Raw genomic sequence first — 18,046 nt, 5'->3', positions numbered from 1 at the left:
CTCAGAGGTCCCCGGCCGCGCCGCAGTGCGCGGAGGGCGGCCCCGCGCGGACAGGGCCCAGGCCGCGGGGGTGCGCGGCGCGGCCTCGAGCGGCGGCACGGGCGACAACCGGGCTTGGTCGCCATCGATGCCCAGGGACCCGAGCCCCGACTTTGAGGACCATTTCGAAGCCACAACGCGAAATGGGAGGCCGCAGGCGCGTCGGGGGACCTGGGGCTGCAGCCCAGCCACGGGGGTGGGGGCGGGGGTATAGGAAAGGCCTTTCCTCCTCGCCCACTCCTTCAGTCCCAGCTAGGCAGACCGTTTCCTCCGCGGTCTTGAGAAAGTCTCTTGAGCCCTTTGGACTCCGTCGGAAACAATGATAACTATTCCTCCCCAACCTCTCGGCCTCCTCCGTTTGGAGGATGGGAGAGAGGATGGAGAAGGCACTGGACACGATGGAATGCCCTGCGGGGCTGAGCATTGTCTTTTCCACTCTAAAGACTTTCTGGCCTGTTGAAAAAGGCTGGCTCTAGAATCACAGAAGACTCGGGCTCCTTCCTCCTTCGGGTCCTGTCTGTGTGACCTTGGGCGGATCCTTCCTCCGCTCCGGGCCTCCTTTAGAGGCTCTTGTGAGGCGCCCGTAAAACAATCAGAGCTCGCCTTTTCCTGAGCTTCTGCTGTGGCACAGGCTCCTCGAACCCTCCCCAGGAGTAAAAGTACTGTTCCTGGCCCCATTTTACAGAGGAGGAAACTGAGGCTCAGGGAGGCACGGTGACTTTCCTGAGATAGCGAAATGGGGAGCTGGGATGGGAACCTCCACCACCAGGGGGGGCTGCAAATCCCGGGTCCTGGGGAGAGGGCCCGGTCTGTAACATAGCTTTTCAATAACCAGCGGAGAGTGTCCAGAAGCCCGAGCCATGGCTGTGGGGAACATCAACGAGCTGCCTGAGAACATCCTGCTGGAGCTGTTCACGCACGTGCCGGCCCGCCAGCTGCTCCTGCGCTGCCGCCTGGTCTGCAGCCTCTGGCGGGACCTCATCGACCTCGTGACCCTCTGGAAGCGCAAATGCCTGCGTGAGGGCTTCATCACCGAGGACTGGGACCAGCCCGTGGCCGACTGGAAGATCTTCTACTTCTTACGCAGCCTCCACAGGAATCTCCTGCACAACCCATGCGCTGAAGGTGGGGTGCAGAGTGGGTCTGGCATGCCCCCAACACCCACACTGCCATGATACCACCTAACATTTATTAAGCACCTACTGTGAGTCAGGCTTTTGGAGGTTTTAACTCCTCTAATCCTCTCACAATTGTCCTAAGAGGGAGGTACTGTTAGTGTACCCATTTATCAGATGGGCAAACAGAGGCCAAGAGTAGCATTTCTTATTCCACTGTTAAGATTATTTTCCCAGTGACCTTTCCCAGGAGGGGGAATGTTGGCTAGTTGGGACTTATTGTGCCCAAGATAGAAGACCAAGAGATCAGAGCCATATTTTGTTGGCCTCATTCCCAGACCTTGGCTACTAGGACTGTCCCAGAGGGCAAAAGGGGCTTTCCTTATGGAAGAGTGGGAGATCCAGTCTTCCTTCCAGCACATTACAACAACAGGTAAAACAAGACTTCTACAGTCACCAGAGTCCCCTCTGCGCCTTTCTACGTTTAACTCATCAGCTCAACACTGGGATGGGATGGGAGCCTCATCCTCCATCACGTGGTCAAATTCCGGAGCAGAATGATGATAAGACAACTCCAGGCTCTCCAGAGCTTTCGGATTCCTGCCTCACTTGACTCCCCAACAGCCATGTTCTTGACCAGCAGTTGGCACCTGTGGTCCATGAGCCAAATATGGCCCAGGACCTGAGAATAGTTTTTACGGTTATTTTTTAAAAAAGAAAAGAAAGAAAGACTATGTGACAGAGACAGTATGTAGCTCACAAAACCTAAAATATTTTGGCCCTTTACAGAAAAAGTTTGCCAGCTCCTCTTCTTGGCCCCAGTTGACAGAGGACAAAACCAAGGCTCAGAGAGGGAAAGCAACTTGCCTAAGGTCACACAGCCCAGTATTGGTAGAGCTCGGACTAGACCCAGATCTGTCTGGCTGGTGTCAGAGCATTCTCCATCACAGAAGGGGTCTGGTCGTTCACATCCTCACAGGTCTCAAGATTCCCAGTAGAAATCACTTACCATGCTGCCTGGCACACAGGAAGCACCTAATATGAGGCGGACACTCTTGGCCTGCAGTGTCCCACAGCATGGGACTTGAGGGCAGCTTCCAAGATCCAGGGAGAAAAGCCTGGAACAAGGGGCACTTGGGGAAAGGTGACCACTGAGGGGCTTCCCTGTGATGTGAACTCTGCTTTCCTGCCAGAGGGGTTTGAGTTCTGGAGCCTGGACGTGAATGGAGGTGATGAGTGGAAAGTGGAGGATCTGTCCAGAGACCAGAGGAAGGAATTCCCCAATGGCCAGGTCAAGAAATACTTCGTGACTTCTTATTAGTAAGATCCAAGGCTGGGGGGTCTCGGGGTGGGGTCACTGCACTCTGGGGTCACTCCTGCTCTGGGAGGGGCAGTCCTAGCCCCCGAGGACCCTAGTGGTGAGCCCCAGCCCCTCCCACCCCTCCGCCTGCCCCCAGCACCTGCCTCAAGTCCCAGGTGGTGGACCTCAAGGCCGAAGGGTATTGGGAGGAGCTGATGGACACCACACGGCCGGACATCGAGGTCAAGGACTGGTGAGTGCCTGGGGCGAGGGTCTGGGGGGGGGAGCCTGCCATTCAGGCGCCCCACCCCCACCCTGCCCCCCCATCTCCAAGGCCCTGAGGGCCCCTCCCTCTGCCTGCAGGTTCGCAGCCAGGCCCGACTGCGGGTCCAAGTACCAGCTGTGTGTTCAGCTCCTGTCGTCAGCGCATGCACCTCTGGGGACCTTCCAGCCGGACCCAGCAACGATCCAGCAAAAGAGCGATGCCAAGTGGAGGGAAGTATGTGTGCCGGGACGGGGTGAGGGGCACCCGGCCGCAGGCCGAGACTGCAGGCAGACAGGCTGGCTTCAGATCCCAGCTCTGTTGCCTCTCACCTGGGCCCTGGCTGCTCAGAGCCCTGCGGATGTCAGTGAAATGATGCTGGTAAAGCCATGTTCAAAAAGGTCGACTGTTACTGATTACTAATATCAGTTCTTATTATTATCTAGACCAGGGGTCAGCAAATGTTTACTTAAAAAGGGTAGATACAAACTTTTAGGCTTTGTAGGCGGTACTGTTCCTGTCACAACTACTCAGCCCCTCAACAGCTTCAGCAAATGGCATGGCTGTGTTCCAATAAAACTTTATTACAAAAACAGGCAGTGGGCCGACAGGCCACAGTCTGCCAACTCCTGATCTAGACCAGTGCTCTCCAACAGGACTTTCGGCAGTGATAGAAATGGAGTCTGCGCTGTCCAGTACGGCAGCCAATAGCTACATGTGACTCCTGAACACTTAATAAGAGCCAGTTCTTCATGCAACTGAGGAAGTTTTACTTTTATCTAATTTTAATTAATTTTAACTTAATCACCACATGTGCCTACTGATGACCATATTGGACATCGTTTGGCAGCTGGCAAAGTTTCCTTCAGTTTCTTTGAGCTTCTCTTAGATAATCCTATGCAGTGGACCTGGCAGGATTTTGCTCCATTTTACAGATGAGGAAACTGAGGCACAGAGAGGGGAGGTGGTCTGCCCAAAATCACAGAGTTAGGACTGGGACTCAGTTCTGCGGACTCCTGGTCCATCACTAAGACCTCGGCCCCTCCTTGTTCCCTGGCCCCCAGGTCTCCCACACGTTCTCCAACTACCCACCCGGCGTCCGCTACATCTGGTTTCAGCACGGCGGCGTGGACACTCACTACTGGGCCGGCTGGTACGGCCCGAGGGTCACCAACAGCAGCATCACCATCAGGCCCCCACTGCCCTGATGTCCCCAAGCCCCCAACCGCCGAGCCCCAACTGGTAAACGGCTGTCAGAGAAGGGCTGGGCTGGGGAAGGGGAGGTGGAGGCCCGGCTCCCCCGACCTCCTAGTTCATCCTTGCCTCCCAGGCACCTCTTCTTTGTGGGGCCTCACGTGCTGTGGGGGGCCAGCCCTCCGCCTGAGGTCTCAACCTGAATGACGGCACGGGAGGCCTGCGTGGGCCCCTTTAAGAGAAGGGGCCCCTGAGGTTAGGGAGGTGCAGGGTGTTCCCCAGTCTCCTCCCCTAGACTCCTCTTAGGGTGGGTCTCCAAGCCCTGATGGCAACCTAGATCTGGCTATCTGCCAGGCCTTTTCTCCCTGGTGTCTTTGGGGGCCCTCAGAGCAGGGAGAGTCGGGATGTCTGACCAGCCCGTGGTGCAGACAGTGCAGATGCTGGGAGATGACCACGTAGCTCAGACAGATCTGGGAGTGGAAGATGTGCTGGCCCATCCTCGGGCCCATTCCGCCACTCCCATGCTCTCACTCTGCCCGCCTGCTCAGAGCGGCTTTGGCCCAGAGGCTCAGGCCTGGCCTGAGATGGGCAGGCCCAGGGTGGGGTAGGATCTAGGCCAGGTCTGGACTGTCCTTGCTGTCAATGAAGTCCCAGAAGCAGGATGGGTCCCAGGTGGGGGCAGGGCTCTCCCAAAGACCCCTGGAATCGTGCGCACCAGGGCAGGTGAGGGGCAGGCCTGGGCCCTGCTTCTGAGAGCTGGGGTGTGTGAGCCCTGGATGAATGGGGCGGCTGGTTTTCAAGGACCACCTGTCCACCTCCATGCGTAGGCCAGGCTCCCTGTGGCTTGGAGGGCATTGCAAGTCCCCACCCAACCCTTGGAACTGCCACTCTCAGGACCTCCCCACCCCGCCGGACCACACTCCTGCGTACAGCAGCGCTCTGAGCCTGCCCCCCGCTGCATGCGGCCCAATAAAAGGCCTTCCCAGCCCAACCTGCGCCCTGTGGTTTCTGGGGGGAAAAGCAAGTCTCATGGGAGGGCCTGCCCTCACCTGCAGAAGGTGCAACATGTGTGGCCAAGGCATAGAGGGGGTGGACATTTCAGGCCCAGGGGCATGGCACGGACCCCTCAAGAAGCTGCACACATCTCACCCCAGCAGCCCCGCAGTACTGCTAGCTTCCCGTGCAGGCCTGGCCACGAGGCAGGGGGTGGGCTGTGTGGCTATCTGGGCCCCCTGCATACACCCTCGCCCATACCTCCCGCCGGGTCAGCAGTGTCATCCCACGCCCTGGAGTTACTGCTTACTGGCACTGCTTACTCTGCCCAGAGCTTTACTGACATTAGATGAAGTCAAAGCATTTAAAATGATGTCTGGCACACAGCAGGCGCTCAATAAATTCTATTAAATTTAATTCTCTCACTCAACAGTGAGCTAGAGTAGGGCCTCAGCCAGGAGAGGGCCCACCACTCAACAGCTGTCGGGCAAGTTAGCAAAAATCACCCTTCCTCGGAGAAGACGCAGGCCTGGAGCTAACACCGTCGCCTGGGCCAGGCAGCCTCGAGCAGTGCACAGCCTCCACAACCCTTTGTGGTTGCCTGAAGTAGGTGCTTCAATATTTCTTGAATGAAGAAAGAAAATAATGAAGTTAATCCTGACAAAAAGGCAGAGGATTTTTACCTTTGAGTAAACTGAGGCCTGCCCGACGTTACGCCCCAGGGGAGGGAGGAACCAGGCTCAAACCCAGAATTTCAGCAGTCAGCCTCCCGGGCGGGGCCCGCCGGTCCAGGGCGGGGATCTGGCCCTGGCCCCACCTCCCTTCGCGTCGTGGGAACCTGTGAAGCTCGAAGGAGTGGCCGCCGCAGGGGCAGCGGCTTGGTTAGGAGGAGACGGGCATCCCGCGGGGAAGGAGGAAGCAGAGGAAGAGACGGGTCCCGGCTGCTGAGCCGCCCGCCGCCCGCCGCCCGCCGCCCGGAGGGGAGACGGAGGCTCAGGAACGACGTCGGGGTCCCCGCGGCGCGGCCCGGGCCCGAGGCCCCCAGACCCTCTCCCGCGGCTGCGGAGGTGCGGCTCCCGGCGCCGGGCGGGGCGGGCCCGAGCGCGGCGCGTGACGCGGGGCGGGGCGAGCGCGGACGGCGCTGCCGAGGCCGCGGTTTCCAGGCCGACTCCGAGCTCCGGTGCCGCCGGGGCGCCCGCCCCGCGCGCAGGTCGAGGCCCCGCCGGGGGCCGGGCAGGGGGGCGACAGGCGCGGGAGGGGGCCTGGGGGTCGGGCGCCGCGGCGTTAGCCGAGCCCGCGGACGCTGTCTCGGCCGGGTGGGATCGGCTGTCTCGGGCGGCGGAGGTTTCCGGACCGGCGGCGGCCGGAGACGGGGGGCGGGGTTTCCGGACCGGCTGGGGGCGGGGCAGGGGGGCCGCGGGGCGGGGCCGGTTGTCCGGGCTGCCGACGCGCTGCGCTCATCCCGCACCCCCCTCGCGGCGGTGCTCGGGCCGGGGGACGACCTGGGACATCCTGGCACCCCCAGGCTCACGCGTCACTGCTGCTTTCCAGAAATGGGCGTAGTAACAGTGCCTCGAGGGAGTTTTTGGGGGGGGGGGTCCACGGAGAAAAGGCCAGTGCGTGACTCCGGCCCGGGCCCGTGGGAAGCCCAGCCGGTGCGAGGTGGCTCTTTAGGCCTGGAGGGGACCTTTCCACCACGGAATGCCTGGCGAGGGCCTTCACCCTCTGCCCCACCCCTGGACAGTCAGAGTAAGGCTTGGCCCACGAATGACAGAAACTAAGGGCGGGCCGGGCGGAGGGATAACATGCGACCAGAGCCAAAGACCAGACTTCGGACGCCCAGGTGACTCGCAGTGCAGCGACCTTTATTCGGCCTAGACCGTGCTTTTAGAAGTTGCCAATATTTAAAAATCGACAGGTTTCATGTTGTAAAAAAATGTTTAGAGTTCCTCCTGAAAAAGCAGAAGATCTAGCCACACGGAGTTTTTTTTCCATTACAGCATTTTGCACAACGTTCCTTATTTATGTTTTTCCTCTGCCTTGCTAAAACCCCCCTCCCTGGGCAGGAGCGCCCTTATTTTTTCTGGGATAGGAGCTTTGACAAGACTATGAACTGCGTCTTTGGCCAAGTCTCTATGGAATAGGAGAAGTCCCCCCCGTGTCTTTACATGTGGGAGGAAAATATCCCTTCCCTCTCCCACCTGTAAGCAGATAAGGCCCATCTGAGTGTCAGTGGCCGACCCACCCCTGTCCACCTGGGGGATCTTAGACATCTGGATGACCAGGACCGCTCCTCTCTCCCCAGCGCCCCACCGGGAAGATTCAGGACAGGGTGGTGGCACTGTGAATTTCCCAAAACCCTTGTGCAATTCAGATGTAGAGGGAGTTCTCCAGGGCAGGTGACTACAACCACAGGAGGGCATTTTTGCTCTAACGAGAGAAGTGTGGGTAATGGTGCTAAATGTGGGTACTGTGCTAAATGTTCATACTCAGTCCGCCCCGGCTCCTGAGGTGGAGACAGTTATCACCTCCTTTTTACAGCTTCCCGGCTGGTGGCTACAGGCCAGGATGCAAGCCCAGGCAATCTTGCTCTGGCGCCATCTACTTTTTGGTTTCTGGGTATTTCACAGTGGGCTCTGGCCTGACGCCCAATCGGGAACTGGGGGGATGGGGGGGCTCCTCATTGGGGTGTTTTCTCACATCTCGCTTCCAGGCCAAAGTGAGCAGTTCCGGGAGAGGAAGTTGATTTCTCAGCACTAGCCCCACCACTTAAAAGACTTGTGACCCGGTTTGGGGATGTCATAAAAATGTTATATTTTAGCAGTGAATTCACAGCCTTTCCATAACATCACTGCAAACCCTCGCAGAGCTTGCAGACAACAGTGTGGTCTTGGCAAGATCTTAGAGTTCACCAGGCCCACTAACTTATAATTAAGCAATTATTTTTCTAATGGGGGAGGGGTCTCTTTAAAAGATTAGTCCCTAAAGACTTTATTGCACTTTTTAAAATGTGAATAACATGCGACCATTCTGTATTTTGAGGGCCTACTGTATCCTGGAAGGATGCTCATATGTTCCTGTCTAACCTCTCATTTCACAAAAAAGGTAACAGGATTAGGGGAGATGCTGGCCCGTGTCTGTGGGTTCCTGAGGGGTCCACCTCCTTGGTCAGGGCTCATAACCGCTGTTGCCCTCCACAGGCCAGTGTGTGCACCGCTCCCCAGCCATGGCCCTGGCCAGCATCAACGAGCTGCCCGAGAATATCCTGCTGGAGGTATTCACACACGTGCCGGCCCGCCAGCTGCTGCTCAGCTGCCGCCCCGTCTGCAGCCTCTGGCGAGACCTCGTTGATGTCTCGACCCTCTGGAAACGCAAGAGTCTGCTGAAGGGTTTCATCACTGAGGACTGGGACCAGCCCGTGGCCGACTGGAAGATCTTCTTCTTTCTGTGCAGTCTCCGCAGGAACCTCCTGCGCAACCCGTGTGCTGAAGGTGGGCTGGGAGCTGCCATGGGGGTGGGTCCCTCTTTCCTGAACCTCAGGGCCTTTGCACTTGCTGTTCCCACTACCTGGAATGTTCTCTCACACCCCTAACACCCACCACTGTTGGTTCTTCCTCCTTTGGATCTCAGTTCAGAGACCTGCCCTGATCCCCCATGTAAAAAACAGTGCTCCCCACCTCTATCATATCACCCCATTTAGTTCCTTCATAGCACTTTTCATAACCTATAATTATCTTGTCTCTTTACTTTTTTCTCTGCCATAAACTTCAAGTTCCAGGGGCCAAATGGATCTTGTTTGCCACCCCACACACAGTGTCCACACAGTAGGTGCTCAGGGAAGGTTTGTTGAATGAATGAGCACACTGCAGACCACCTTCCCGTGAGTTCAGTCCATGCTGCCTCATGTTTATGGAGGGCTCCCTCTGGCCAGACACTAGTCTGATGGCTTTACACAGGTGATTGTCCTCCCCTTATGCCCATTTCACAGATAAAGATAAGGAGGATTTTGAGAGGTGACTGCACTCACATAGTCTGAGTGCCCAGTTGGGTTATGCTGAGGGCTTTTTCCTTTGTTCAGCACCTACCACGCACCAGGCACTGTGCTGCTTGCTGGGCTCAGAGTGATGAAGGGGCATAGTTTGTGCACTCCGGGTCCCTTTCCTGTGTGTTTTCTCTTTATCCTCATGAGGATCCCGGAGTTGGCCAAATAAGTAGAACTGGCTCCATTTTATAGATGGGGAGTGTCAGGCCCCAGATGAGTGACTTGCCCTAAGATCCACGACTGCCTAGCTTCTGGGGCCTGCTCCTGACTGTTGAAGGCCCTCAGGCCCTCTCAGAGGCCCCACAGACAGCGCCCCAGACACTCAATCTCTCTGCCTGCCCCAGATTCCACTGAGAGGCTGCCCAGCCGGGCCGCCGCTCAGCTCACACCACCCCACAGAGGAAGCCTTCAGCCTTGCCTTGACCTGGGCCCCGGGCCCCGCAGCGGTCAGCCTGGCCTGGCTCAGATGTTCCCCTGGGCCTGCGCTCAGCACCAGCCCAGCGCCTGGATTTCTGTATTCCTCCTCCTCTGCTTCTCTACTGGGGGTCCCCCAGAAATAGACGGGCTCTTAGTAGAGGAACAAGGGAATAATTTGGAAAGGCTCCCCAGGTGATTGTTCTGGAAAACCTTGGTAGAGAAGCACTGTTGTTTTCCGAGGTCCCCTCAGCTCAGTCACAAGAGGGAGACCAGGAAGGACAGCCTTGCGCCTCCGAACCTGCCGAGCCAACCTGCTAGGGTTCCTTCCATGACTACAGGGCTACTGCGCGCCACCAACCCAGAGGGTGCCCACCCTCCCGGTTATCCCTCCTGCCCCGGGCAGGGGGTCTGAGTCAGCACAGTAGGTTCCCACAGCCCACCCACAAACACGCCAGTCGGTCCTCAGGCCCCCTCAGATCGGTTACATACTTAACATCCGGACGCTGACGTCAGGGGGAGTGTCAGTCACCTAATAAGTGGTCTGAGGTGGGACGAACTCCCATTAGCCCCGAGGAACAGAAGCACCATCACAGGCCCTTCCTGATTTAAGGCTTGGAGAACTGAAACTCGGGTATTTCCCAGAGCCCCTCAGCAACATGAAAATGAGGAGAGGCTGGTTTAGAAATGCTGGTAATACTCTTTTTTTCTAGCTTCACGTTAGGAGTCAAGCCAGTCGGGGACAAAGTGGGAGGGAGAGGGTCCCAGATCAGAGCTGATATGGTGGGGACAGGTGGGAACATGTGGGAGGGGAGCTTTGTGGGGGTGCTCCAAGGCATGGTTGGGGCGCACACCTTGAGATCTGAGCACCAGCAAGCTTGGCCTTACCCCCTCCCTCCCGGCCCAGGTGGGGAGGATCAGACTGTCCCTTCACACAGGGGCTCTCACCTCGGCTTCTGTTTTTCCTAGAGGGTATGGCATCGTGGCAAATCATCTCCAACGGGGGAGACCACTGGAGGGTAGAGAGCCTCCCTGGAGCGCATGGGACAGACTTTCCAGACTCCAGAGTCAAGAAGTATTTTGTCACGTCCTATGAGTAAGACCACTCGACCCGGGCAGGCCATGTTGAGGGAAGAGAGTCAGGAGATCTTTTGCCAAATTCCAGGCCTAAGTGAGGGCCTCTCTGTGAAGCTCGAGGGAGGTGTTTCAAAACCGGTTCCGAGTCCCCTGCTTCCTGGAGCAGGAGTAAACTCAGCGGCAGTGGGGGGTGGAGATAACTGAAGGAGGCGGGGAACCCAGTGGGTGGTTAGGGTAAGTCAGAGGTGTCTACAGGCTGTCCCTAATCTAGATATGTGAGTTCTCAGAGGTCCCCTCCTCAGGGCCCTGGGAGCCTGGCCCTCTGGGCTGGGATCAGATGCCACGTAGGCACAAGCGGGTCACGTTCCCTGCATGTTTCTCACGGGCCTGCACCAGAAGTAAGACCCAGAGGCAGCACCAGCCAGTGGCTGTCCTGCTACGGTCAGGGGACATTGCTGGGTCCCCTAAATCACCTCCCTGGTGGTTCACGCCTGGGAATACAAGCCTTTCCTTCTGCTCCCCAGCCTGTGCCTCAAGTCCCAGCTGGTGGACCTCAAAGCCGAGGGCTACTGGGAGGAGCTGCTGGACACGTTCCGGCCCGACATCGTGGTTAAGGACTGGTGAGGGGGCCCATGGCCCGAGTCCCATACTTTGCATCCTTCCCTCTTCTCTTCCTGAGAACAGGTTCCGTAGGGGCCATCCACTCTGTGCCCAGCCATGTCCTGGGGCTGGGGCTGTCCTGAGAGCCAGGCCAACCCTGCCCCAGCCCCCCTGCTGACAGACCCAGCACTTGCTCATCCACAGCGCCTCCTGCCCCGCCTGCCACCCCCGTGTCCACAGGAGACCTTAGCCCAGTTTGCAGATGGGGAGACTGCACGAACAGGCACCACAGCAACAGAGCCACCAGGACGCAGCCTCCCTGGACCTCACAGACACTCGCACACCTCCCCGCCCTTTTCACGATTCCTCCCACAACTCTTTCCCAAACTCCTGTCCGCGCACAGAGCTGTGGCCTGGCCTGCGGCAGAAGCAGGACGGCAGTTCTAGCCAGGCCCCAGGGCCACCACACTGGGGGAGTGGGGGGAACTTGAGAAGTCTGCAGAGCTACAGCAGGGGGGCAAGAGGGCTGAGCAGAGGGTGAGCTCCATGTCAGCCCCCTCACACAGGCCACCCCTTGAATTCTCCATTGAATCCACAGCCCTGTGGTTTCGTAATATACAGCATAATGCAGTGGTATTCTAATGTACAGGTGACACAGGTCTGACAGCTCCAGCCTTTATCTATGTACAGAGTCTTTTGCTTTTAAGGTGACATCTTCACTAGGACACCCAGAAAGGTTGTCCCTTTTCTCAGTGGGGTAACTGAGGAACAGCATGAATAGACTGCTTATCCCTGGGACACCATGGGGCACTGAAGCCAGTTGGGCCTCCTGGGCAGAGCAGGGAAATGAAACTCTGACCTCCAATTTGTAGGCCTGCTGCCTGCCCGCCTCCAGGGCCCCCTCAACGTGCTGAGCCCTCCCCTCCTCCAGGTTCGCCGCCAGAGCAGACTGTGGCTGCACCTACCGCATCGGAGTACACCTGACTTCGGCCGACTACCTCACCTTGGCCTCCTTCGAGCCCCCGCCTGTGACCATTGAGCAGTGGAACGATGCCAGGTGGACAGAGGTGAGGCTTCACCTGCTTGCCCCTCACCACCCACTTCTCCCTGGGCCAGGATGGCAGGAAGCACAGGGCAGCCCCTGCTGTCCTGCCCAGAGCTGCTGCCAGCCTGGGTGGCTCTCTCCTATGGCACCTGGCTCCTCCCTTCCCCTCTCCACTTGAGTGCTCACCCCATCTCCTCCCCTTCCCATTCCCAGTGGTCACTTCCTCTCCCCTCCCCTCAGGTCTCCCACACCTTCTCAGACTACCCTCCAGGTGTCCGCCACATCCTTTTCCAGCACGGGGGCCAGGACACCCAGTTCTGGGCAGGCTGGTACGGGCCCCGTGTCACCAACAGCAGCATCATCATCAGCCATAAGATGACTCGGACCCCGGCCCCCTCCACGGCTCAGCTGGAGGCCACGCAGGGGTAGGAGGAGGCTGCCCACTCGCCTGCCCCACTGGATCTCCACAAGCCCTTCTGACAGTCTGTCATCTGACAGCCATTCATCCATCCTTAGGCCAGGCCAGCCGAGTGCAGAAGCTCCCCTCCAGGCAAGAGCTGAGCATGTTGTGGGCAGTGAGGCCCCTGCCCCGGGAGCTCCTGCCCTAGTTCCAACCTTAGGCAAACCCACCAGTGTGTGGTAACTTACTGTCGTGTAGCTCTGACATTTTGTCACAAGAAATGTTTTCAGTAAAACCAGCCTGGGGCTGCGCTGGGGGGGGGGAGGGGGGGGTCTGGGGGTCTTTGGCACTTCGGTAGAGAAGCAGCCCTCCCTCTCCAATTACTGACAACCTAGCTCAGCCCTTGGGGCCCTTTTATTGAAACAACTCACAGCACAGTACTTGGGACAGACAGAGTTGGCCGGCCAAACGCCAGGAGGCTGAGGAATTGTGGTCCCACACCTTCCCTGCCCTCCTGGGGAGAATCCCTCAGTGAAGGCAACCAGACCTGAGCAGCCCCGGGCTGGAGCGGGGCGGTCCACACACAGGCAGTAAGAGCACTTGCAGTCAGGGTGGCCCTGCAGCGCTGCCCTGGGCCGGGGCCCCTAACATCTGACAGTCGTGGCATCCATGGGCGGCAGGCACACCCTCAGCTGCTTTTATGAGCCCGCTCTTCCACGTAGAGCTGCATCTGATGGACAGGAACAAACAGCCATGGTCAGACAGACAGCTCGGGCATCTACTCTGGAGGGCCCTCGAGCCCCTGGCAGGCAGATCACCACCGAGGGTCGGGCTGTGTGGCCACAGCCAGGGGCTAAGGGAAAGGGGGAATCGGCAAGGGGCTTACAGTAGGCATTCCTGGTCCTCTGCCGCAAGCCTTGATACACAAGTCCTTGGGCAAGGCCTCAAACCCTAAATAAAGCTTAACCTGGACCCCATGCAGCTCACCTTTAAAATGTCTGATGTCATGGTTTTTAGGGGTATCAGCCGGGGATCATGCATGTGGACATCCTGCTCATCTGCCAAGATCCAGGGGAAGTCCTAGGGAGGGGACCAAGGTAAGGGGCCGGAAGGGGGCTGGACCCTGGCCTGTCCTCACTTTGCTCCCCCTCCTTCTCCGGAGCTGGGGTCCTCAGACTTCAGGGAGCATCAGAATCACCAGAGAAGTGAAGATTCCCAGGCTCCTCCACCAGAGAGGCAGAGTCTGTAGGTCTGAGCCGAGCTGGGAATCCAAGTGATTTAACAAGCCCCAAGCACCGATTCTGAAACTGGTGGGCAAGGACCCCCTCCCTTGAGAACCCCCACTGAGCTGGTGGCCCCAACAAGTGACTCCACCCTCCTCTCACGCTGAGTGCCCAGGCAGAGCAGTGACAAGCATGTGGCCACACAGTTAACACACAAGAGCCTACTGGGGGCCAGGCACTGCCCAGCAGTGTAGTGAGTGCACGGGCCATGGGCCACCCCTGCTCACTGAGAACTGTGGCATGTGGTTTTCAGAGCCTCCCAGCTGTCTCCCTGCCCACCCGCCCAGACAGGTCTCATCTCACCTTGATGACCTGGATCTTCTCCATGTTGCGAGTGGCAGCTTCCCTTGTGTGCACTAAGACTGTGAAGGTACAGCCTGAAAAGGAAAGAGTGCGGTCAAGGCTGGGCCGCCCCATGTCTGCCACTGGGCACAGCCTCTTCCCACCTCCCTAGCTGGCTCAGCAGCCCCACAGAGCAGAGTGTACACCAAGACACAGTCAACAGGGAGACTGAGGCCAGGTGAAGTCCATCAGGGAAGCTTCCTGGAGGAAGTGGACTTTCGGAGGGGTTCTAAAAGGCAGGAAGGAAGAGAGGAGGCCTGGTGAAGCCAAATAGGAACCTGACTCAGCCAAGGTAGCCATGGAAACACCCAGGGAAGAGGGGGTGGGGGCGAGCACACCTGGGGGGTTGTGGTCCAGGACAGCATCACACACACTGATCTTCAGGATGAAGGCTCGGAGCAGCTGCTCCACATGCGACAGCAGAGAGTCTGAGCTGGGGGAAGAGAGGAGGGGGCCCTCATCCCACTGGTCCCCCCACCTTGCCACCAGCAGGTAAGCAATCCTAGAAGCACTCCTGGGGGTCCAGAGCCCCTCCAGGGCTGCTGAGAGTGTTGGCGTCGAAGGGCCTGGCTACCTATCTCATTACACAGTTAAAATCACTTGAAGAGTTTAAACAACGCCAAGCTCCATCCCAGATGGCCAGGATGCGGAGTGGGGGCCATAGGGAGCCCCCCTAGGTCGTTCTAATGTGCAGCCCGGTCTGAGGACCAGGACAGACCCCAAGCCTCTTCATTCCCCAGGACTCCAAGCCAGGAAGGGACATGGCTTGCCTGAGGCCACACAGCAAGTGGGGACAGATTCTAGTGCTGACTTCACCATGGGAAGCCAGCAGCTGACCAGCCAACACACCTGCCCAAAGTCAACTTCTAGTTGACTAAGGACTGGATGTTTGACTGGGAAGTTGGGGACTGGGGGTCTGTCTCCTGGCTCTGCCACCATCTGGGTCACTCTAGGTAGCTCATGTCATGTCTCTGGATCTTGTCTCTCCATCTGTAAAATGAGGTTGGGACTAGCCATTCACCAGTGCTGAGATTTTCCAGGTGTGAAACAGGAGGGTCTCTGTGTAACCTGTGTGATGTCCGCAGAGACCACGGGGCAGTCAGCTGCGACTCAGCTGCTACAGGGCCGTGTGAGGTCGGCATGTCTTGCCACTTCTCCTCTCAGACCTTTACCAAGGTCCTCAGGGGCTGCCTTAAAGGGGTGGGGCTGGGAGGTATTGCCAGGGACCTCGCACCAGCGGGCAGGTGGACGCAAGAGAGGCAGCCAGCTCACCTGATGGACAGCAGTGGAGGCTGGGTGATTTCAAAGACGAATTTCTCCACTGGGCGGTGCTCTTTGTCCAAAATTACCACCACGACTTTCTCCACATCATTCTGCAAGGACCGAAAGCCCCTACTCCAGAACCAGGAGCCCCACCCTGCTGCCACCCCGTCCCTGCCCAAGGAAGCATGGGAAAGGGTGCACTCACAGCCCTGCTCGGCTTCGAGGCCCAGCTCCCTGAGAGCCCAGGAAGCAGGTTTGAGAAATTCAAGCAGGCACCCCAGACGTGAGTAGGACAGGCTGAGAGGAGAGGAGGCATGGGCCCTGTGAGGGTCCCGGGAAGTCTCAGGGAGGAGGAAACCCTGAGGGGCTGAGCCCAGAGAGAACTTGGGGGTGGTGGCAGAGAGAAACAGATGTGAGAAGAACCCAGAACCCTCCCCACAGGCCCCACTGAGACAGCCAACTCCACTAACCAGGGCTCTGGGGCACAGCACACCCTGAAGGTGTGGCCCACGTGCCCTGGGGCCTGTCCCTAGGGTAGGTTGGGGGGTGGCTGTCCAGAGAACAGCCTTCTGAATTTTAGGGTCATGGGGACCCCGAATGGTCTCAACATCACCCCATCCCGGGGTTGGGTCCGTGAGCATGGAAGAGCAGACTAGGGGTGAGGTGGGCTGGCGGCCTGGTGCTCTCACCTTCTCCAGGAGTGGCTTGACACAGTGCAGTGTGTCCTGGATATACTGGTTCAGCTCCGGGTGGCAGGACATCTGCACACAACCCCATGATGGCAGGTGAGACTCACAGCACCGATGGGGAAACCCCCTGACACCCCCTCCAGGAGCCCAGGGCCCTGTCTGCCTTTGGAAAGAGGCCCAGCGGTCCCTTAGGGCTCCCTACCCAAGAGACTGGCTTCCTGTCATGGGGCTAAGAACTGTGAATTGTCTACAAAGGAAGAGAAGTCAGAACACGAAGAATTCAATCTCAGTATTTAGTATAGCTTTAGGGGTTCCTAATGTGGAGTCCCTGGGCTCCTCCAGAGAGATGCCCCTGAATTGTATACAGAGTTGTGTGCATTTGGGCATATGGGCATTTTTCCAGAGAAGGCATCCAGAAACTTCATCAATTTTCAGAAGGTAAGAGTCTGGAACTAAGGAGCTGGGTGGCCTCAGACAAATTACTTAATTTCTTTGAACTTCAGTCAGTCACCTGTGAAGATCTCATATAGACAAAGTGAGGATTAAGTGAGATAAGTACCTAGTACATGGTGGGTGCCCAGTTAAGTGCTGATTCTTTTTTCCTTCTCTCTGTATATCCTTTCAGCTTCCACCACTTTCCAGTATTCGGTCATTTATTCTACCGTTTACTGAGTGCCTTCTAAGGGGCAGGCACTTCTAGCCTATGTTTACTGCTTTGTCTGCCTTTTAATCTAAAACAACCCATCAGGATTAGGGTAAATAAGGGGAGGGAAGGTGCCTGAGGTTTACAGGAATCCCCTCCCCAAACCAACCGTTCACCAGCTTCAGGTGCTCCTTTAAAATACAACCACGCCCCGTGGGCCACTCTAATCCGAGGGCCTGGTCCCTAACTTGTGGCAAGGGGAACTCCCAGTTCAGAGGGGATGGGAGGAAACACCACCGCCACTGCCACAGGGGCAGGAGACTGTCAGGCTGTCAGCAGCTGCGGGAACTGGTAGGCCGGGCCAGGCCGCTGCAGAATGAGGGGGCCGGGCCTGAAGGTGGAAGAGAGTTTTAAAAATCCACCCTCTACCCACTCTGTGATTCGGAGGTGACCCAGTGACCCCAGCACGGCTGTGGGGGCTCACCTGGACAGGCACGTTGTACTTCTTACGCTTCTGGAAGATGCCCACCGGGTAGACCTCGCGCACGTAGAGGATTAGGTGCACGGCCACCTCCAGGAACTCGCAGAGCACATCGGCCACCACTGCGAGGGAGCAGAACCCGGGGCGCTCGGGGAAGCCCGCCGGCCCCCCCCCCCCCCCCCCCCCCCCACCCCGCGGCCGCAGGTCCAGCCTCCCTACCTTGCCCAAAGTTGAGATCCTGTCGCGTGAGCGTGGTCATCCTTCCCGCCACCTAGGAGGTGGGGCAGGAGTGGGGCTAGTTCCAAGGCCCAGGCAGCCGCGCGGCCCGCCCGCATCCACCGCGCCTCGCCTCCACCGCCCCTCCCCTCCGTCTGGCGCGAATCGGGGCAGGACCCCCAGTTCACGCAGAATCAAGGCAGCTGGGAAAGATCCCCTCGACGTTGGCATCTTAGCTTGGGGGCATCAGCTACGCCTCGATCAGCCTCTATCCACTGGCCGCCTCGCCCCGCTGTCTGGGGGGTAGGGGAGGCCAGAGCTGTGCCCACGAAAAGGGCATGACCGAGGACGCAGAGGGAACCGCGGGACGCGCACGGCCGGGAGCGAAAAGCGGGACACGCGGAAAGTGAAACTAGGCTGGAATAAGACTCCACCCCCTGGCCGGCTGGAACCCTCCCTGGAGGGATCCCGCCCCGCTCCCCTCCCCTCCCCTCGTACCAGCTCCGGACTCGGTTCCCGGCTCGGGGCCCGGCCCCGGCGCGGGGCACCCCCGACCAGGCCGCTGGTGCCTCCTGCTCAACCCGCGGCCCGGCAGCCGCTCCGCGACGTCCCCGGCGCTCCGGCGGGTCCTAGCGCGCGGGCCAACCC

At 58.4% G+C, this 18,046-nt stretch overlaps 3 protein-coding genes across 12 annotated transcripts in view; 2 read left to right on the top strand and 1 right to left on the bottom strand.

Annotated features, from left to right (window-relative positions):
* Positions 1 to 4,876, top strand: part of LOC124238977 (F-box only protein 44) — a 5,407-nt gene extending 531 nt beyond the window's left edge. Inside the window, exons 2-7 of one of the 3 annotated variants that reach the window (XM_046660260.1) lie at positions 875 to 1,164; positions 2,348 to 2,474; positions 2,612 to 2,707; positions 2,818 to 2,953; positions 3,781 to 3,958; positions 4,738 to 4,868. In XM_046660260.1, the coding sequence (XP_046516216.1) occupies positions 900 to 1,164; positions 2,348 to 2,474; positions 2,612 to 2,707; positions 2,818 to 2,953; positions 3,781 to 3,924 (768 nt within the window). In that variant the 5' untranslated portion in view covers positions 875 to 899 and the 3' untranslated portion in view covers positions 3,925 to 3,958; positions 4,738 to 4,868. Of the gene's footprint in view, positions 1 to 874; positions 1,165 to 2,347; positions 2,475 to 2,611; positions 2,708 to 2,817; positions 2,954 to 3,780 lie in introns of all 3 variants that reach the window. The other 2 variants (XM_046660259.1, XM_046660261.1) reach the window with 2 other exon arrangements.
* Positions 4,877 to 5,525: 649 nt separating this feature from the next.
* LOC124239491 (F-box only protein 6-like) lies at positions 5,526 to 13,476 on the top strand. Of its 8 annotated transcripts, none has more exons than XM_046661534.1 (7): positions 5,526 to 5,970; positions 7,946 to 8,008; positions 8,104 to 8,394; positions 10,329 to 10,455; positions 10,961 to 11,056; positions 11,968 to 12,103; positions 12,322 to 13,476. In XM_046661534.1, the coding sequence occupies exons 2-7, from the start codon at positions 7,975 to 7,977 to the stop codon at positions 12,508 to 12,510; spliced, it is 873 nt and encodes a 290-aa protein (XP_046517490.1). In that variant the 5' UTR covers positions 5,526 to 5,970; positions 7,946 to 7,974; the 3' UTR covers positions 12,511 to 13,476. The 8 variants fall into 8 exon arrangements, 7 of the variants coding, with proteins under 7 accessions (XP_046517490.1, XP_046517491.1, XP_046517485.1 ...); XR_006888644.1 differs by lacking the exon at positions 5,526 to 5,970 and adding an exon at positions 5,977 to 6,652 and having other exon boundaries at positions 11,909 to 12,103; positions 12,322 to 12,463; XM_046661529.1 differs by lacking the exon at positions 5,526 to 5,970 and adding an exon at positions 5,977 to 6,652.
* MAD2L2 (mitotic arrest deficient 2 like 2) lies at positions 12,878 to 18,046 on the bottom strand. Its single transcript, XM_046661538.1, has 9 exons — positions 17,897 to 18,046; positions 17,402 to 17,453; positions 17,186 to 17,304; positions 16,059 to 16,130; positions 15,379 to 15,479; positions 14,445 to 14,539; positions 14,068 to 14,141; positions 13,469 to 13,561; positions 12,878 to 13,211 (listed from the first exon to the last, which is right to left on the bottom strand). The coding sequence occupies exons 2-9, from the start codon at positions 17,439 to 17,441 to the stop codon at positions 13,170 to 13,172; spliced, it is 636 nt and encodes a 211-aa protein (XP_046517494.1). The 5' UTR covers positions 17,442 to 17,453; positions 17,897 to 18,046; the 3' UTR covers positions 12,878 to 13,169.

The sequence above is a fragment of the Equus quagga genome, chromosome 5 (assembly GCF_021613505.1).
Source record: "Equus quagga isolate Etosha38 chromosome 5, UCLA_HA_Equagga_1.0, whole genome shotgun sequence".
Taxonomy (NCBI): Eukaryota; Metazoa; Chordata; class Mammalia; order Perissodactyla; family Equidae; genus Equus; species Equus quagga.
Note: the sequence above shows the minus strand (reverse complement) of the source record. Positions and strands in the feature narration are given on the sequence as shown.